At 40.2% G+C, this 16,198-nt stretch overlaps 1 protein-coding gene across 2 annotated transcripts in view; it reads left to right on the forward strand.

The window, feature by feature from the left end:
• The first annotated feature begins 5,763 nt into the window (after positions 1-5,763).
• The window catches only part of pi4k2b (phosphatidylinositol 4-kinase type 2 beta), a 21,320-nt gene continuing 10,885 nt past the window's right edge, over positions 5,764-16,198 (forward strand). Inside the window, exons 1-7 of one of the 2 annotated variants that reach the window (XM_010795416.1) lie at positions 5,764-6,298; positions 11,596-11,747; positions 12,244-12,324; positions 12,431-12,550; positions 12,942-13,073; positions 14,069-14,222; positions 15,070-15,140. In XM_010795416.1, the coding sequence (XP_010793718.1) occupies positions 5,941-6,298; positions 11,596-11,747; positions 12,244-12,324; positions 12,431-12,550; positions 12,942-13,073; positions 14,069-14,222; positions 15,070-15,140 (1,068 nt within the window). In that variant the 5' untranslated portion in view covers positions 5,764-5,940. The remainder of the gene's footprint in view (positions 6,299-11,595; positions 11,748-12,243; positions 12,325-12,430; positions 12,551-12,941; positions 13,074-14,068; positions 14,223-15,069; positions 15,141-16,198) is intronic. The other variant, XM_010795417.1, reaches the window with a different exon arrangement.

Here is a 16,198-nt window from a genome sequence, read left to right on the forward strand (position 1 = left end):
CACACACACACACACACACACACACACACACACACACACACACACACACACACACACACACACACACACACACACACAAGTGGTGTATCTCATATGACTTGGCAAAAGTGAACCATGCATATGTGCGTGCCAGTGCGGGAATGTGTGTGTTAAGAGTTTTGGCAGTTTTCTCAACGCAGCCTTACCAAAAGATCCACAGGGAAATGTGGTTTTAACGCCCCCTCTCTTCTCCTCCTTTTGTTTCTTTTCTCCCTCTCTCCATTTCACAATTACAGCTCCTCTGTTTTCCTATGCTCTACTCCCTCTTTCCTTTTAATTTCTCTACAATTCCTTTACATTTTTCTCTAATCCAACGAGTAGAAATCGTCCCTGCTTCTAGCTATTCCTTCTCGCTCTAATGAATCAAATCTCTGCTTTTTCTTGGTGCATATTAACTATCTGTTCTCTGTTATTGTAATGACATCATCATCACCTGAATAAAAAACGCTGTAACATGCGCAGGCACATAGGCCTCTGATTCAGGGTGTAGCTCCACACAATGAATGCTGATGGAGAGACATTATGGGTTATCCTGTAGGGAATGCTGGTCAGATGAAATAGCTACTTGGTATTCCATCCCCCTGCAAAACATGACACACAGGAGCGGCATGCTGGCAAATATGCAAATGATGACTACTTGGTATTTTTCATAGCCTTGTGAAGTTCATCACATGTGTTTGTGATGTTTAAAGCTGGGAAATATGCATTACAAAAGCACACATGTGTACATTTTTGAAGATTAAGAAGGCCTATATTTACTCAAGTGCTTGCACTTCACTTCTCTTATAGTACACTTATTTTAAAGGTGGATATTTCTACATGTATCTGGTTGCTGTTCTCACAATTTAAATATGTAGGGTATTAAATATGCAAACAGTCAATAGAATATAGTGCATAGTTATAGATGTGACTACCCAAGAGTAAACTAAGTTATAACATTGTTTACCTATTTTGCACCATTCACTCACATATCGTTCTGATCACAGATTTGTCCATAAATGTTCTAAGTATTTTCAGTTTCTCAACGGTTCCAGGAAATGTATCCCCCTTTTTGCCAAAACACAATTTGTAATCCTGGACCTTTGTCTTGTTTCATTTGCTGTCAAATGTGTGACCCAGGTTCCCCTCAACAAAAACAGGCCTGTTGGCTATCCTGGCCCCAAATGGTGGACCGAGCCGCACATTGGTTTCAGGACAGCAGAGAGTCTACACATCTTTTGTTGCAGACTGAAAACTCAACTGTTCAAGCTGCACCTTTGACAAAAAAAAGAGATTAAAAAAAAGATATATATGAATGGGCTTATAGATAGGATATGTACCTGCAGGATTCTTGCTTTTGAGTTTGCTTCTTCATCTTTAAATGCACTTATTGTAAGTCGCTTTGGATAAAAGCGTTAGCGAAATGAAATGTAATGTAAAATGGCATTTTAATTACCTTGTAAATACTTTTGGCTTCTTATATTAACGTTTTAGTCTGATGTTTTCCTGCTTTTACATTAAAGCATGTCACAGTAGAGGCACAAAATGCAAGTATGAACCTGAAAGTGAGCATAATATGTCCCCGTTAAAATAACCCAAAAATATAAAATACACTGAAAAGGATATCTTTAACATTAAGCTGACGACATTTAACTTTCACTTACATGTTGTCTTTCCAAGTGATTTCTGATTGATTTTACATGGAGGTTGCTACTTTTATCAGCAAAAAATTGGAATACTTGTTCCGCCCGTGTACAACTGTACTGCCAGATATAATTCAGTCGCTTTCGGTCATTCATAAGCAAGACACAAGTGACAGTGATATGGATCGAAGCACACAGACGTTGGCCTGTCCTCCACGTTGACTCTAGTTCCCGTTCTGCTCTGAGAAGTTCATCAGAGTTCATCTTCTTTGTCCCCGCTGAGCTGAGGCCGGCTACTGTCTCCCTCCTCTGTCTCGCTCGTCTCTCCTCACCCCTGTCCCTCCCCTGCTTGACTTCCATCACCTGTCCCGAGGGGATATCTGCCTCCACACAAACACACTCACACCTCCCCCTCTGCATGTCCCTCAACCAACCGACCTCACCCTGCCTCTCCCTCTGCTCTTTGGCTTGCAGCCTCTTTATGTGATGTCACAGAGAGGAAGTACAGTGTGTGTGTGTGTGTGTGTGTGTGTGTGTGTGTGTGTGTGTGTGTGTGTGTGTGTGTGTGTGTGTGTGTGAGAGAATATAAAGGGGTGTGAGTCAGTGAGGGGGGTATGCATGTGTGTGAGAGAATATAAAGGGGTGTGAGTCAGTGAGGGGGGGTATGCATGTGTGTGAGTATGTGACAGTGGGAGAGAGATAGAGAGACGGAAAGAAGGGAAGAACGGGCCAAGTGTCGGGTTTCTCTTTTCAATTCAGAGGCTCAACTCCTTGTTTTTAATGTAGAAAAGAGGGTGAAAACAGCAGGCCGGGAGAAAAGATAGCTGGGAACCTGAGCTGCTGACAGCTGGTTTTGTCCCTCCTCTCCTCACCCTCTCTTTCTCTCTCTCTCCCTGTTTCTGTCTCTCTTCACAGTGTCATGGCTGTGCACCGAAAGCATCAGTATATACACATAAATTGATGCTTATTAACACGGCTTAACACCTGATATCATGATTTATTTTCCACTGAAAGTAGCTTTTCAAATCACATCTTTCTCTCTCTTCCGGTGACGTCTCACCCACCACATCCTGGTTTTGGTGCTCACGCAGACATATGTGCAGTTTAACGGTTTTCCTGTCAATTCACACACACACTCACATGCTCATGAAGCATATACGTTATCACACACAGTCGTCGTTGAATAATTACATACCATCATGGTAGGCTACTGTCCAATTTGCGGGAAGCCTGTCTACTTCGGTGAGTGTGACCTCCTTAAGTGTTTACTCAGTCTGGCATCATTTTTCTGAACATCCTTCAAGCTCTATCTCTAATTTTCTTCCAGTTACTTGATTCATCTGAAAAGGAAAATAGAAAAAATATATGAATAGAAAAAAACAGTAGGACAAAGGGGTAAAGTAGAAGTAATAAGGTGAACATGTATTCATATTATTGGCAGTTTGACAGGGGACATTATAACCTGCCAAACACAGGTGCAACTCATTTTGCTAACGATGCACACCTGCATGTAAGTGAGACATCGTTAATGTTATTCGTTACGCCTGTGCTTGTACTTTAAGTCAATATAGTATGTACTTTGAAAAACAAGCTTTCGTATTTATTTTTAAATGTGCCACAAAGGTTTTTGAGGCCTATTTGCTAATAAAGCTCTATTCTCCGAACACACAGACACACAAATGTGCGCACACTCATCCATGATAACAGGATGTGGGTCCAGCCAAACGAGCTTCAGCTGCTCTCTGGGTTTCCTCCCCAGCTAATGTCTCTTTGAGTTACAGTCCTGTCCCCAACACTGAGATGTCACTATTGAATGCAAAATAGCACTTAAACCAAATAAATCAATAGTTTTTTTTACAGCTGCTTTACTCTTCTCCTTATGAAACAGCTAAGTAGATATTCTATAATGTGACCTGGCCCTCTTGTCTATTTTTATACAACACCACATTCTTTACTATGTCTACTGTATTTTAAACAACAACAACAACAACAACATTATAATACTTTTTTTTTGATAAATGTGATGCTTTATAGTAGTTACCTCTGAGAAAAAGACAAACATTCACCTCTATATCCAATAATCAATCAATACAAATAAAATAATGCAACATTTTTATAAAGTAGCAATTATGCTTTATAAATGTAAAGTAATAGAATAAAAAAAATAGACAAATTAAATAAAAATATGAATAAAAAAGAATAAAATACATAATTAAACAAAATGAATAAATACATTTGATTGGTTAAAAAAATATCTCATAGTATATCATTTTTCTTATTTTTACAATGTTTGTTTGTTAATTGTGCATCCCGCCTCTCATTTATACCGTTTTCATTTTTCTCTGGTACAGGTGAGAAGAAGAGGTCCTTAGGGAGGGACTATCACCCTCTGTGTCTCAAGTGTCAAAAGTGCAACAGACAGCTCACACCAGGTCAACATGCTGAGGTATTTTGACATATATCTTCTATTTATGTAAAGGTAATAGCAGTTACAATAATTGATTATATAAATGTCCTATTTGTTTTTCAGTATGACGAAAAGCCATATTGTTCACACTGCTACCTGAGGATGTTTGGTCCAAGAGGTACTGCCTTCCTGAGAGCATGACACACACAGGCACAGGCACACACACACACACACACACACACACACACACACACACACACACACACACACACACACACACACACACACACACAGAGAGAGAGATATGGAGAAAGAGGAAAGTGTCATGCATCAGGCAAGTGACATTTGAGGTGTTTGTCCTTGAAGGCTACAGAAGTAAAGGGTATGAATGGGAGGATGGTCAAAGAGAGAGAGGGCTGATGGGATTATTCTGACATCTAGCAGAGGGATGCCAGTGTGTCTCTCCAGCACGTCTTTGAACGTGTCTGTCCCCCTCTCATCCTCTCCTTCATCCTCCCTCCTCCCTCCTGTCTCCTTCACCCCCTCACCCCCTACCTTGATAGATCACATGACTGCTGTGATACCAGCTGGCTGACTGCTCATTTGCATGTGCATTCACTTATTAGGGAGACGGGTGGAGGTGATGTTGGGGCCCGAGTTATAGGTTGAGAGGGGCTGAGGGTTAAAGGGAGAGTGAAGTGTGCTGGGTAATTGACTGGCACTGGGAGGACTGAAGGAAAAGTAAGAGTCAAAGTGAAAGGACTAAAAGAGAGAGGCAGGTATAGCAGGGGGGAAACACTGCATACGTGTGGAAAAGCAGGGTTTGTCACTTTGCAGTATTCAAAACATGGGTCCAAACTGAAATGTGGAAATTAATAGAATTGATCAATAGTCCCATGTGGTGGCTGAACGAAGAAAATAATGCCAATTTGTGGTTCCAACCTTAAATTCGGAGAAAATTAAGAATAATGAAAGCATTATGAGGAAAAGAAGAAATAAAAAAGTTTAATTTTAAATGAAGGAACAAAATAGTATGCTTCTAAGCAAAAGTCACTTTGTGTGGGACTCTCACTTTGAACCTGTCTTCATTTGTGTATCACTGTCGACATCTAGTGAACATAAAAGTTACTGCAACATTTCAAAGGAAGGAAAGCTTTGAGGTGAATGAATGAACATCATATCTATGCCTAAACTTGTTCGCAAAGTGCCTTCTTGAACATGTAGTAAGACCATTGATGCAGTATAATGTAAAACCACAGAGCATCCCTTTTTGGTAATTGAAGTTTAACCCTCATAACATCTGCCATCTCCTTAATACATTTTACACACGTTAAGATTTGGAAACATTTTTCATAAGGAAACCAAATAAACCAAAAACGAATAATTTCCAGCACATTATTGTTCACAACAAACCACTTATGCATCCTGTTCATAAAAGCGTGCCAGCAGTTGAAAAAAACATGTTTGTCCTTTTAAACAACATTTGCTATCAATATTTTCAAATCTAACCTTATTCTTAACAAATCTCTGCATGTATACTTATTGTTCATTGCTTTGAAATGAGCTCTTAATAATTAACAGGAAACAGTATTTGCCTAACTATTTCGGTAGTTCCGACTTCACGTTGAGCACTTGAAGGCAACGCTGTTCTTTGTGGGGCGCATGCGCAGTGTACCAACTAGGAAGCGGCGCAGACTGTTCTTGAAGGATTATGTGGACATATCATCGGTGAACGAGGGCTGCTGTTTTTGGATATTTATTTAAGGTTTATAAACTCGCGGAAAGAAGGGAGTCTCTTTAAAATGGACGGCTGACAACTGAAAGGGAAGCCAGTGTAATTAAATGTACATTTATTGTATGTATTGAGCAACAATGATGTCAGAATGCGACCCGACAGAGACAGAGACCAACGAGTCCTTGCTGCTTGACAGCGGAGACGCAGCGGTGCCTGCTTCAGAGTGTAACTTTCACTCCTCAGACCCCCCGAAGGTGTTATTTGACAGGAATGGGATAGGCTTGGGACATGCGGCGAACCCCGGAGCCGCGGTTCGTATTACGGACTCTTGTGAGAGCTTCTTAACCGAGCTGGAGACCGACGGCTCCAGCGAAGAGGCGCTGCTGTTACCGTGCCTAGCAGGAAGCTCGTCTTCCCCGCGGAGTGTACGACAGAAGCGGAGCAGGCGGGACAGACACAGCTCGTCGTCGGATAAAGAGAACCTGGCCTCCCCAGGTAAATGTTTGGATCAACGCCTTGGATACCTGACAGGAAGTACACACATAGACATTTAAGTTAGGTCAGGGAACACATGCTCGATGATAAGGAGAACAGGTTTTTGCCGCATATGGTTAAACGCAAAATGATACTGTGTAAGGTGTGCAGTGAATGCGACGTGGTTAAAACGTTGTGATGTCATACAAGCCTACTGGGAAGTGTTAACCATTCACTTACAACTGGGCAATATATCGATATTATATCGATGTCGTTATATGAGACTCAGATATTGTCTTACACTTTGAATATATATCCCATATGTCACGTGTCTTTTTATTGGTCTTAAAGGCTGCATTTTGGTAAAGTTATACTCTTATGAACTAACCCAACTGTTCTAGTTGTTCTTTCATTTGCTTTGCCAACGGTGTCATTCAATCCTCATATTGGATTTATTTGCGCATATAAACTAATCATAATTTATGGAAATGCTTTTGTGTTAATATTTTTCTCAAATCAATAAGTAAACCATACAATATCGTTACAATATCTATATTGAGGTATTTGATCATAACTACTGTGATATTTACATTTCTTCATATCACTGAGCCCTAATTGAAATGTGGCCCTTCACTGAGGCCCCTGGAGGATCTACTTGGGCCTGTTTTGGCCAGAACCAAAGTTGGTGATGGATAGGAATTAAGGTGTTAACTTGTTGACCCAGCACATTACAAGTACCACATTTCTGAGCAAACAATATACCTCTGTGAATGTTGTTACAACTACCCATACATTACACTGAAGGCATTAGGCTTGTGTACTTTGCATGGAGTTGGAGTCTGTACCCTGTTTGTCTACCCAGTGTTTGTTTTTCCACTCAGCTGATGTATCAGCAGCTGTTATCTTCCTGGTGATATGAGCTGGCACTATCACCTGGTGACCCAACACTACATAGAGGTCCAGCCACGAGTGCAGCGTACAGTGTCCTCACTGTAAACTCCCTAAAATCTGACTTATAATTGTATGATCATTCACTGATCAAGCCAGTTCAAGCCGGTGTTAAGGCTTTTATTATGAATATTTCTTCCTCAGAACAGAACGTATTTTCTTGCCTGTGTATCGTCTGTTTTCAGCCTTAGATATTTGCAGCACTACATTTGTTTTGAACTATAAAAAGAAACAAAGGTGTTATAGCAGAAAACAAAGGCTAGGTGATTCTGTCACCATGGAAGCGGCACATATTCTGACTTAACTTCTAATTGGACTCAACACCCCTCCCCCTCATACCACCCACCTTTGTTTCCTCTTGCAAGACAATTTTTAGGCGTTTGTTTCCTTTTTATATGATCTTCTATTCATTGCTTTCTCTGCTAAGATCTACTGTGCTCTATCGGGGCCAGATATCTAGGCCAGAGTTAGACACACAGAGACTGGTGTCCCGTTTCTTCTGACCTTTTAGAATAATATTCTTCTGGTGTAGAATTGCAGTTTTTATTCAGTGCATTAAAACGCACAGTCCCGAAAGAAGCTGTACTGTGTCGCACAATGTCACTCAAAGTCCCTTTGCACATTTTGGCAGTTCAATTTGATCACACATGACTCTAAACCATGCGAATCCATCCAGCTAAGATTTGCATTGTATCTGCCAAACAGCATTCAGCTCACCTGTTTCTACCGTCTTCTTATAACAGAACCCATTGTCCAGGAGCACGCATAGCAACTTAACATTATCTTATTTAGTAATCCATTTTATCTTGATTGACTCATTTGCATATGTTGAAACTTTTAATCCTGTTAAAGTCTGAGCATAGGATTTCAATGCAAGCACTAATGAATTATGAATTCAAGCTTGCACTGAAGTTGCGTGTTAAGTTCTTATATTAGCAGTGACCCTGTTCAGAGTGCATTGATGCGACATGCCACACACTGTTTGCTCTGCAGGTCTCTGGAGCTCTGAGCCAGCTGTACTCCAGCTGTGAAAAAGCTCAGCGAATCCCATTAACTGACCTCGGGCTCTGAAGGACAGACATTAAATATGCATAAGGCCTTTGTGCACACACACACACACACACACACACACACACACACACACACACACACACACACACACACTTTTTAAGTCCTGTACAGATGATGAGGAGGGGATTTGGGACAGAGGAAGTGTGCATGTCTATTCACTCCAGCTTTCTGTGGGGTGAATGTAACAAGATGGGAGAGATTCCATCCCGCCTCCTGCCTTCTGCCTCCTGCCTCGTACACAATGACAATATCATCATAGACTTTCAACATCAGCACAGGCACACATCCATCATCAGCTGAATAAACACTCTGGATCCATTGTTGGAAATGAAATGACGAAGATAAAATATTGTGGCAGCTAAGCTCCGTCTTACACACAGAAAGTAAATGGTGCTGTAAATCAGATGCACCCGTTGTACTTTATCACAATCTATCTCTAGGTCTCTGTTGACACCATGTTATTTCTGTGTTAAAGTCAAGAAGAGGTTGTTTCAACAGCAATCAGTTTCCCCACCAAAAATATACTTTCACTGCCACACTTCCTGTAGCACTTACTAGTAATTAAAATGTGAACATTGTACATCCGGCTTCAGGGGGTTTGCTGCAGACTGCATAGTGGCTTTACTCACAGAAACAACCCGTCTCATACTGGGTACAAAACCAGGAGATCTGTCCAACTGGAACACTTTCATGTGAAAGAGGCCCTATTGTGCTTTTGGGGGTTTCCCTTTCCTGTTGTGTATTATTATATTATATTATTATTATTATTATTATTAGGGATGCACGATATTGGTTTTTTGAAACCGATACCGATAACTTCCTGCTTCTCCAGACCGATACCGATACCGATAACCGATAATAATATATTATATATTAAATGTACCTGTTGCCTTTTTCCCTCCTCGTGGAACTTCTGCATTGCATTTGTTAATACAACATGTTTGTTTAGTGTCCTGGCTTCACGGCCGCTCACCATTTACGTCACAGCCAGGCATGAGTTAGGGAGCGCTGGATTTGTGAAAAACTCCCCTCTTCCTAAACCACTAATACCACAGTACTGGCAAAACAGGAGGAGCCGAGTGAAAAACAAGCGTCCCTCATCCCAATCCACCCACATCGCAGTATTTTTTTATTTTTTTTATCCAAAAAATATATGGTATATTATCGGGGCTATTAATACTTTTATCGGGTTTATCGGGATGACGTCATAATTCCTAATATCGGTCCGATATTAGGAATTATGACGTGCACCACTAATTATTATATAGGTGTTTTTTCATTGTAAATTGGACTGCTTTGTTTAGTTGCGTAGCATAATTAATTACATCACTATGTAACACTTGCAATTCTATTGGCTAGCGCTCCAACACATTGCACGTGATAGGCTAAAGGGCGGGACATCTCTAAGGCTCTCATTTCAGACCGAAGAGTAAAAAAATATGAATTTGAACTGAAAATGAGACTTATTATCTCTTATTATGTTAACGAGTGGTTGCCAATGATGGTAAGCGAAGGCCAATAACTGGTTGCCAATTTCCCAAAATGGTTGCCAATGGCAACCTGGCAACCATTGCTGTAAATCCCTGCTCTGATTTAATGTTTGCATATCAACATCCTTCTGTTCTTCCTTCTTTTTAATGTCCTTCACTCTCAGTCCCACCTTCATGTGAATTGGCTTCAAAGGCATCTTTGTTTCTCCTTATCTCTCTGTGGCAAATGGCATGTTAACTGTCCCTTTGTCCTTCCTCCCCCCCCTCGCCCCTGTGTCTGTCCCTTCATCTCTCCCTGTATCCCACTGTGACGTTACTGTGACTGATACAGAGCATATGGAGCCTTCTGTCAGCTGACTGTTCTCCTGTGTGAAGAAGCAGAACAGTCTTGAACGTGTCATGTCATATGATTGGGCCTCCATCAAAGAAATAATTAGCACCCAATACCCATCAGAGAGCAGTCACATGCAGAGAGCTCTATCAGATCTGCAAGGCAAAAGAAAACCCAACTTCTGACGAGTCGATCAATCAGCTCTCAGATTCTGGGTTTATATTCATGTAGCACAGAGTGTTAACATTAGAGAAACTGTGTCACCGTGTTAAGCTAGTGTCAATGCTAACTTATATTTAGAACGCTGAATATGTTTGGGAGCTGTTTAACTATAGAAAGTTGGCAAAATAAGATATTACATAATACATGACACAGCGGCTGCTTATGAAACAGGAAGTGTGTCATACCTCTGGCACCACTTTTAACGTGCTATCTTTGGTTATAGATGAGAAACAGTCGATGGAAAATATTGACACATGTTGGCTTATAAGCATATTGAAATTTGCATTATTGGATACATTTTTTTATGGTTTTCGACAACTCGACATCTTGTATAGGGCTGCAATAAAGCAATGGTTTAATCAATTCGTTTTTTCGGTCAATAGAATAGAATTGGGAGGGATGACACCCTCTTTAATGGTCACACATGCAGAGCACACAGCACACACAGTGACATTTGTTCTCTGCTTTGAACCCATCCTAGTACCAGGAGTCTAGTACTAGAAGCAGTGGGCAGCTATTGCACAGCATCCGGGGAGTGAGGGGGGAAGGGGGTTGTCCAGTGCCTTGCTCAAGGGCACCACGGCAGGGCAGGAGGTGAACTGGTACCTCTCCAAGTAGCAGTCCACACACCATATTTAGGTCTGGTCGGGGACTTGAACCGGTGACCCTACAGCTCCAAGTCCAACCCCCTACTGACTGAGCCACTGCCGGTCAATAGCAGTGACGATCAATGTTTTCCAAAAGCTCTTGTTGCCCAGAACCTGGTAGTATATATGAAAATGAATACCTTTTCTTCTTAAAAAAAATACAAAGAGTTTTGGACTAATTTAATTGTTGACAACTAATCGATTAATATTTGGAAGTAGCATTTTGTCGTGCAGAAGATCGATTATACTTCACATTAAGAGAAAACCTGTGTTGACTTTAAAGAGCTTTCTATAGCAAATATAATCCTTTTTTTTCTTCTTTTAGCAAAATTACCCATACATGTTTTTCTATATCATACATTGTTCATACACACAGATTAAAATGTTATGTCCTTTTTGGAAATGGTGTCATTTTGATATGCTATGACACAGGTCACCACCAGTTAACCTCACTTAATGACCAACAATTGAACTGCATGGCATTTATCCCACCATGCATTTTGAAAGATGATTACAAATGATCATTTTGTTAGTACTTTAAGAAAAACTATTATTATTATTATTATGCTTAAATGTGAATATCAATCTAACCTTTTTTTCTTCTTTAAGGTTGCAGCAGTGGAGACTTCAACCATTTCCCAGAGGATCCCGAGTTTGCAGATATTATCCAAAGGGCGGAGCAAGCTATCGAGAATGGAGTCTTTCCAGAGAGGATTTCCCAGGGTTCCAGTGGAAGCTACTTTGTCAAAGACCCGAAAGGGGTGAGGAGAGGACAGAGGAATCACACTGATATATGAGAAGAAGAAGAAGGATCATGCCGCATGGACTAATAATAGCTTTCAAATATATTTTAATATTACTAATAATTTAAGAAAGAAATTCCCTCTCCTTTAGATTTAGTGAACCAGTAGAAATGATAGCTTGCAATCAAAAATGCTAGCTTTTAGCAATGAGCTTACTGTGTTTCTGAGCTGATTTGCTGACACTTGTTGAATAAGGCAACCAGCGAAGCTTGCATTAATGGCTCACGTTTGACATACAGGCCTAGCATCACATTAACACTTTTAACATCCATTATAGGGAACATGTATTGATCTGAAGCTTGTTAGCATCATCCCTGTCACTTGACATTTGTTGCTTATGGCTTAAAATGTCTTGCCCTGTGTTTTCTGAAATGACCACAACATGTTCTGCCATGAGCCAAATGTGGGCAACACGTTTTGTAATACTGTGTATTCTTCTTCATTTCTTCTACAGCAAGTCATTGGTGTTTTCAAACCAAAGTCGGAGGAACCTTACGGTCACCTTAACCCAAAATGGACCAAATATTTTCACAAGGTACATTGTGTCACCTGTAAACAATCTAAAGGAGTTTAGAAGACATGTTACACCACGTTTTTCTCCAAGTGTCTTTATTTGCCTCTCTCTCCTCTGCTCTCACTAGCTGTGCTGTCCGTGTTGTTTCGGCCGAGGCTGCTTGTTGCCTAACCAGGGTTACCTCTCAGAGGCTGCTGCGTCGCTGGTTGATACAAAACTCGGCCTTGGAGTGGTGCCAAAAACCAAGGTTTGGGCTCTTTCTTAAGATTTTTTATTTGCGCCATGCCATTTTAGATTGACTGAACTGCAAGAGGGTTCATACAGAGTCTTGAAAGCAAGTTATTAACTTTTATCTTGCTTCAAATATACCCCTTGAAAAAGTGCATTTTCATTTAGTCTGGTGTCTCTTGAACACATTCAATCGTTCAACCCGAAGATATTGTATTATTTGGTCAATAAAAATGCCTCACAAGCTACAAAACCTGTGGAAATGCATTCAGAGAGAATAATCAGTTGAATGCAACAGTATGTAACGGTGAGAATGTTCTCTCTTCTTGGCTGTAGGAGCAACTAGACACTAGCAGTAGTCACAAGGTCCAACTCCTCCAGCGCTAACTAAGCGTGTTCCTTTTCATCAGGTGGTGTATCTGGCCAGTGAGACATTCCACTACAGCGCCATCGACAGAGCCAAATCCAGAGGGAAGAAGTACGCCTTAGAGAAAGTCCCCAAGGTGGGGCGACGCTTCCACAGAGTGGGTCTGCCCCCTAAGGTAACAGAGAGTGGTAACCCAGAGTGGCTAATCTCACCACCTTCTAGCTGCTTTCTGCAAGCAATCAGTGAACAACAGAGACTGAAGTGTAGTAAACCTCTTCTGGTTTCCTTTCCATTTGTCGTTATTGCCACTGCTTGCCGTGTATCATGCTTGCAGTACCAAACAAATTATATCTGGAAGAAGGATATAGCTATAAGAGTGATAACTCGATTTTTAGTGTTGTAATCATCTGGACTTTGACAGATAAGACATACTGATTTGGATAAGGTGAATATTTATTTAGTTATTCTTATAGGTTCATGTTTTTTTTCTTGCAAATTTACCATTTTATTCTTTGAGAATTTCCAAGTTTTAGTCCGCATTTCTTTCTTTTGAATTTGCAAATGGCTTAGTATCAAATTGTAATATTTATAACACATACTAAACTATTTTTTTGTTCATGTTTAAACAGTTTCATTATTGTCCTAATGTTTTGTTTTACACACCAATGGTCTGCTGCCTTGTCATAATGCAGTTAAAGGGTTGTGGGCTCAGAATAGCTGCAGTCCTGTCAGAGGACAGTACAAGGATCATGTCACACTCTCTGTTACCTCAGAAGACAGGTTTATTTAGACAAATAGGCCATAGGAATCATAAATGTCATCTTCACTTTAAATTGTGTTATTTTTCCAGAAAGTGATTGTGTATTCTTATGTCCTTTGTAGTGTGCTGAACACCAATTCTAGCATTTTTTCAGAAACCTGAATAACAACGTTGTGTAGCTTCCTGTTTTTCCTCTGAGACAGCCTTGTTGATGATCTGTAGCATTTCTCATGTTAGATGTTGACTTAAAGAATGTGTTCAGGAAGTAGATTGAGGTCATACACTACTGGCATTTCAACTCATCACAACTATACCCTGTTAAGTCAACCTCCCAGCACATAATGAACATATACAGAAGCTGTTATGTTCTGTGTTTAATTTCTAATGTTGGGATGTGTGTTTGTTTTCAGATGGGCTCGTTCCAGCTGTTTGTGGGGGGTCACCGTGAAGCGGACTTCTGGCTGCGGCGCTTTGAAGCAGAGCCTCTGCCAGAGAACATCAGGAAGCAGCTGCACTCGCAGTTTGAGCGGCTGGTGGTGTTAGACTACGTCATCAGAAACACAGGTGCGGGCGTGTCTGTGTTGACATTTAAACACAACGTTTAATAAACTTAACCCTTGAGCTTAACTTAAAAAAAACGATGTCTTTAAAGAAAGAAAAGTCCTCTATATATTAGCTATAAGTTTCACTTGCAGTGAGTTACCTCTTTTTGACATAATGCCACTGTTGTTATTGATGATAAAATGCTAGGGGCATATTTCTTTCACAATTTGGGATATGTGGATTTGCAACAATATTAATTTGATTACTTTGCGTCAAGCAGAATACCGCAGCAATGCCCCTTATGGAAACCGGCTGTATACGTTTTGTATTTGAGACAATTGTCAAAAACTACACTTTGGATCCAGTATTCTAAATTTACTGGCTGCTATAATAAATGCATGATTTATGCTGTAATGTCCATGCAGATATATTTTGTCTTTAATGGTCTGTAATTTGGTTCACTTTATTTTACCTTCCATAATGAAAAGATAACATACGTATTTGCCACAACGCATTAAATAAACCAAATTGATAAATAGGGAAAAAGCCACAAATGGTCAAAATGTTTCCTGTTCTATTTCTATTGTCTCGTTTTGCTCATTTGAATATGTTACTTAAGATTTATGTTGTACTTTCTAGCCATTTACAGTCATTCTCTTTGGGTTCTTTAACAGTACGTAATCACTTGTTGACATTTTCAGAATCCTGGAAAGTTCTCTATTGTGTTACATTGAAATTGCACTCGTCATCTAAATGTCCATACATTTTTAAGCTGTCTTATTGTTCTCTTTTACCCACCTACGTATGAAAATGTAATATTACTCTACACTCCTTTTAAATTAAACTTTCTCTTTGTCTTTCTTCTCAGATCGAGGAAATGATAACTGGTTGATCAAGTATGAGAAGCCAGGAGAAGGAGCAAAAGGAGACGGACAAAAGGTGAGGTTAAACCAAAACATACTAAGGGTGTGTTTAGACACATTCTCACTCTGCTGCATGCATTTGAACAGCTGGAATGCTGATAGATTTTCATCGTGAGACACTACTTACATGGCGCCCTGTCACTCATTCACAGCAGGGGAACACAGGGGCCCACATAGACAAACAAAAGCTTAGATATAACAGGTCTGGAACCAACCAGAGCCCCTGTGACTGGCTACAGTAACCACAACCAGAGCGTTTCATTAGCACCCACTGCAAGGCAAACGGCAGACTTGACTCCTCTTCAGCGTTAGACAAAATAATGGCAAACTAATTGTTGACGGATCCCATTAAGAATTGTATTGAGTGTACTTTGATAAAACACCCGTAACAGCAAGTTCACTGTGGCACAGTATGCATTAAGAAGTGATTTTCAATAATAACAGTACATCATACAGACATGTATTGGGTCTTGAATTAAATAATAATCTTTATTTACATGCTGTTTTTACAGCACAGCCATCACTAAGACCATTTGAAAGAAACCCTTAATCAGGAAATGTTGTAAAGTAACAGTCCTGTGTCACAACAGGGACATGAATGCTAACCTTCAGCTTTACTATTTCATTCTGTAGGCTATATAGGGTATGGGATTATACACAGGTTCCACCTTAAAGTGGACCTATCATTCTATATTTGAAACATATATTTTAGGGCCATACCTATATAAAACATGTCTGTGAAGTTTTTTTTTCAAAATACCAAACTGATCACCCATTGTAGCCATCCCTCATTCTGCCCAAACCCCTCTTTTGAAGCCCTGTTAGAGAAACGCGGATTATGGGTCCTTAGCTTGAAAAAAAAGGAAGAGGAGAGAGCTAATGCCTGATCAGAATTCTACTGGAGATAAAGTTAAATTGTGCTGTGATAAAACGCCATCCTGTTTAAACCACGTCAAGGATTATTTTTGAAATAGTATGGAGCTCAAATGCTTTTTTTCTTCCGGGTTTATCACAAGGTGAGTTCCTTTTTTAATTTCCTGCTTTTTAAAACACGTGCTCTCTAGGACAGGTTAG

This window comes from Notothenia coriiceps, unplaced genomic scaffold (genome assembly GCF_000735185.1).
Source record: "Notothenia coriiceps isolate Sejong01 unplaced genomic scaffold, NC01 NC01_scaffold00037246, whole genome shotgun sequence".
Classification (NCBI taxonomy): domain Eukaryota; kingdom Metazoa; phylum Chordata; class Actinopteri; order Perciformes; family Nototheniidae; genus Notothenia; species Notothenia coriiceps.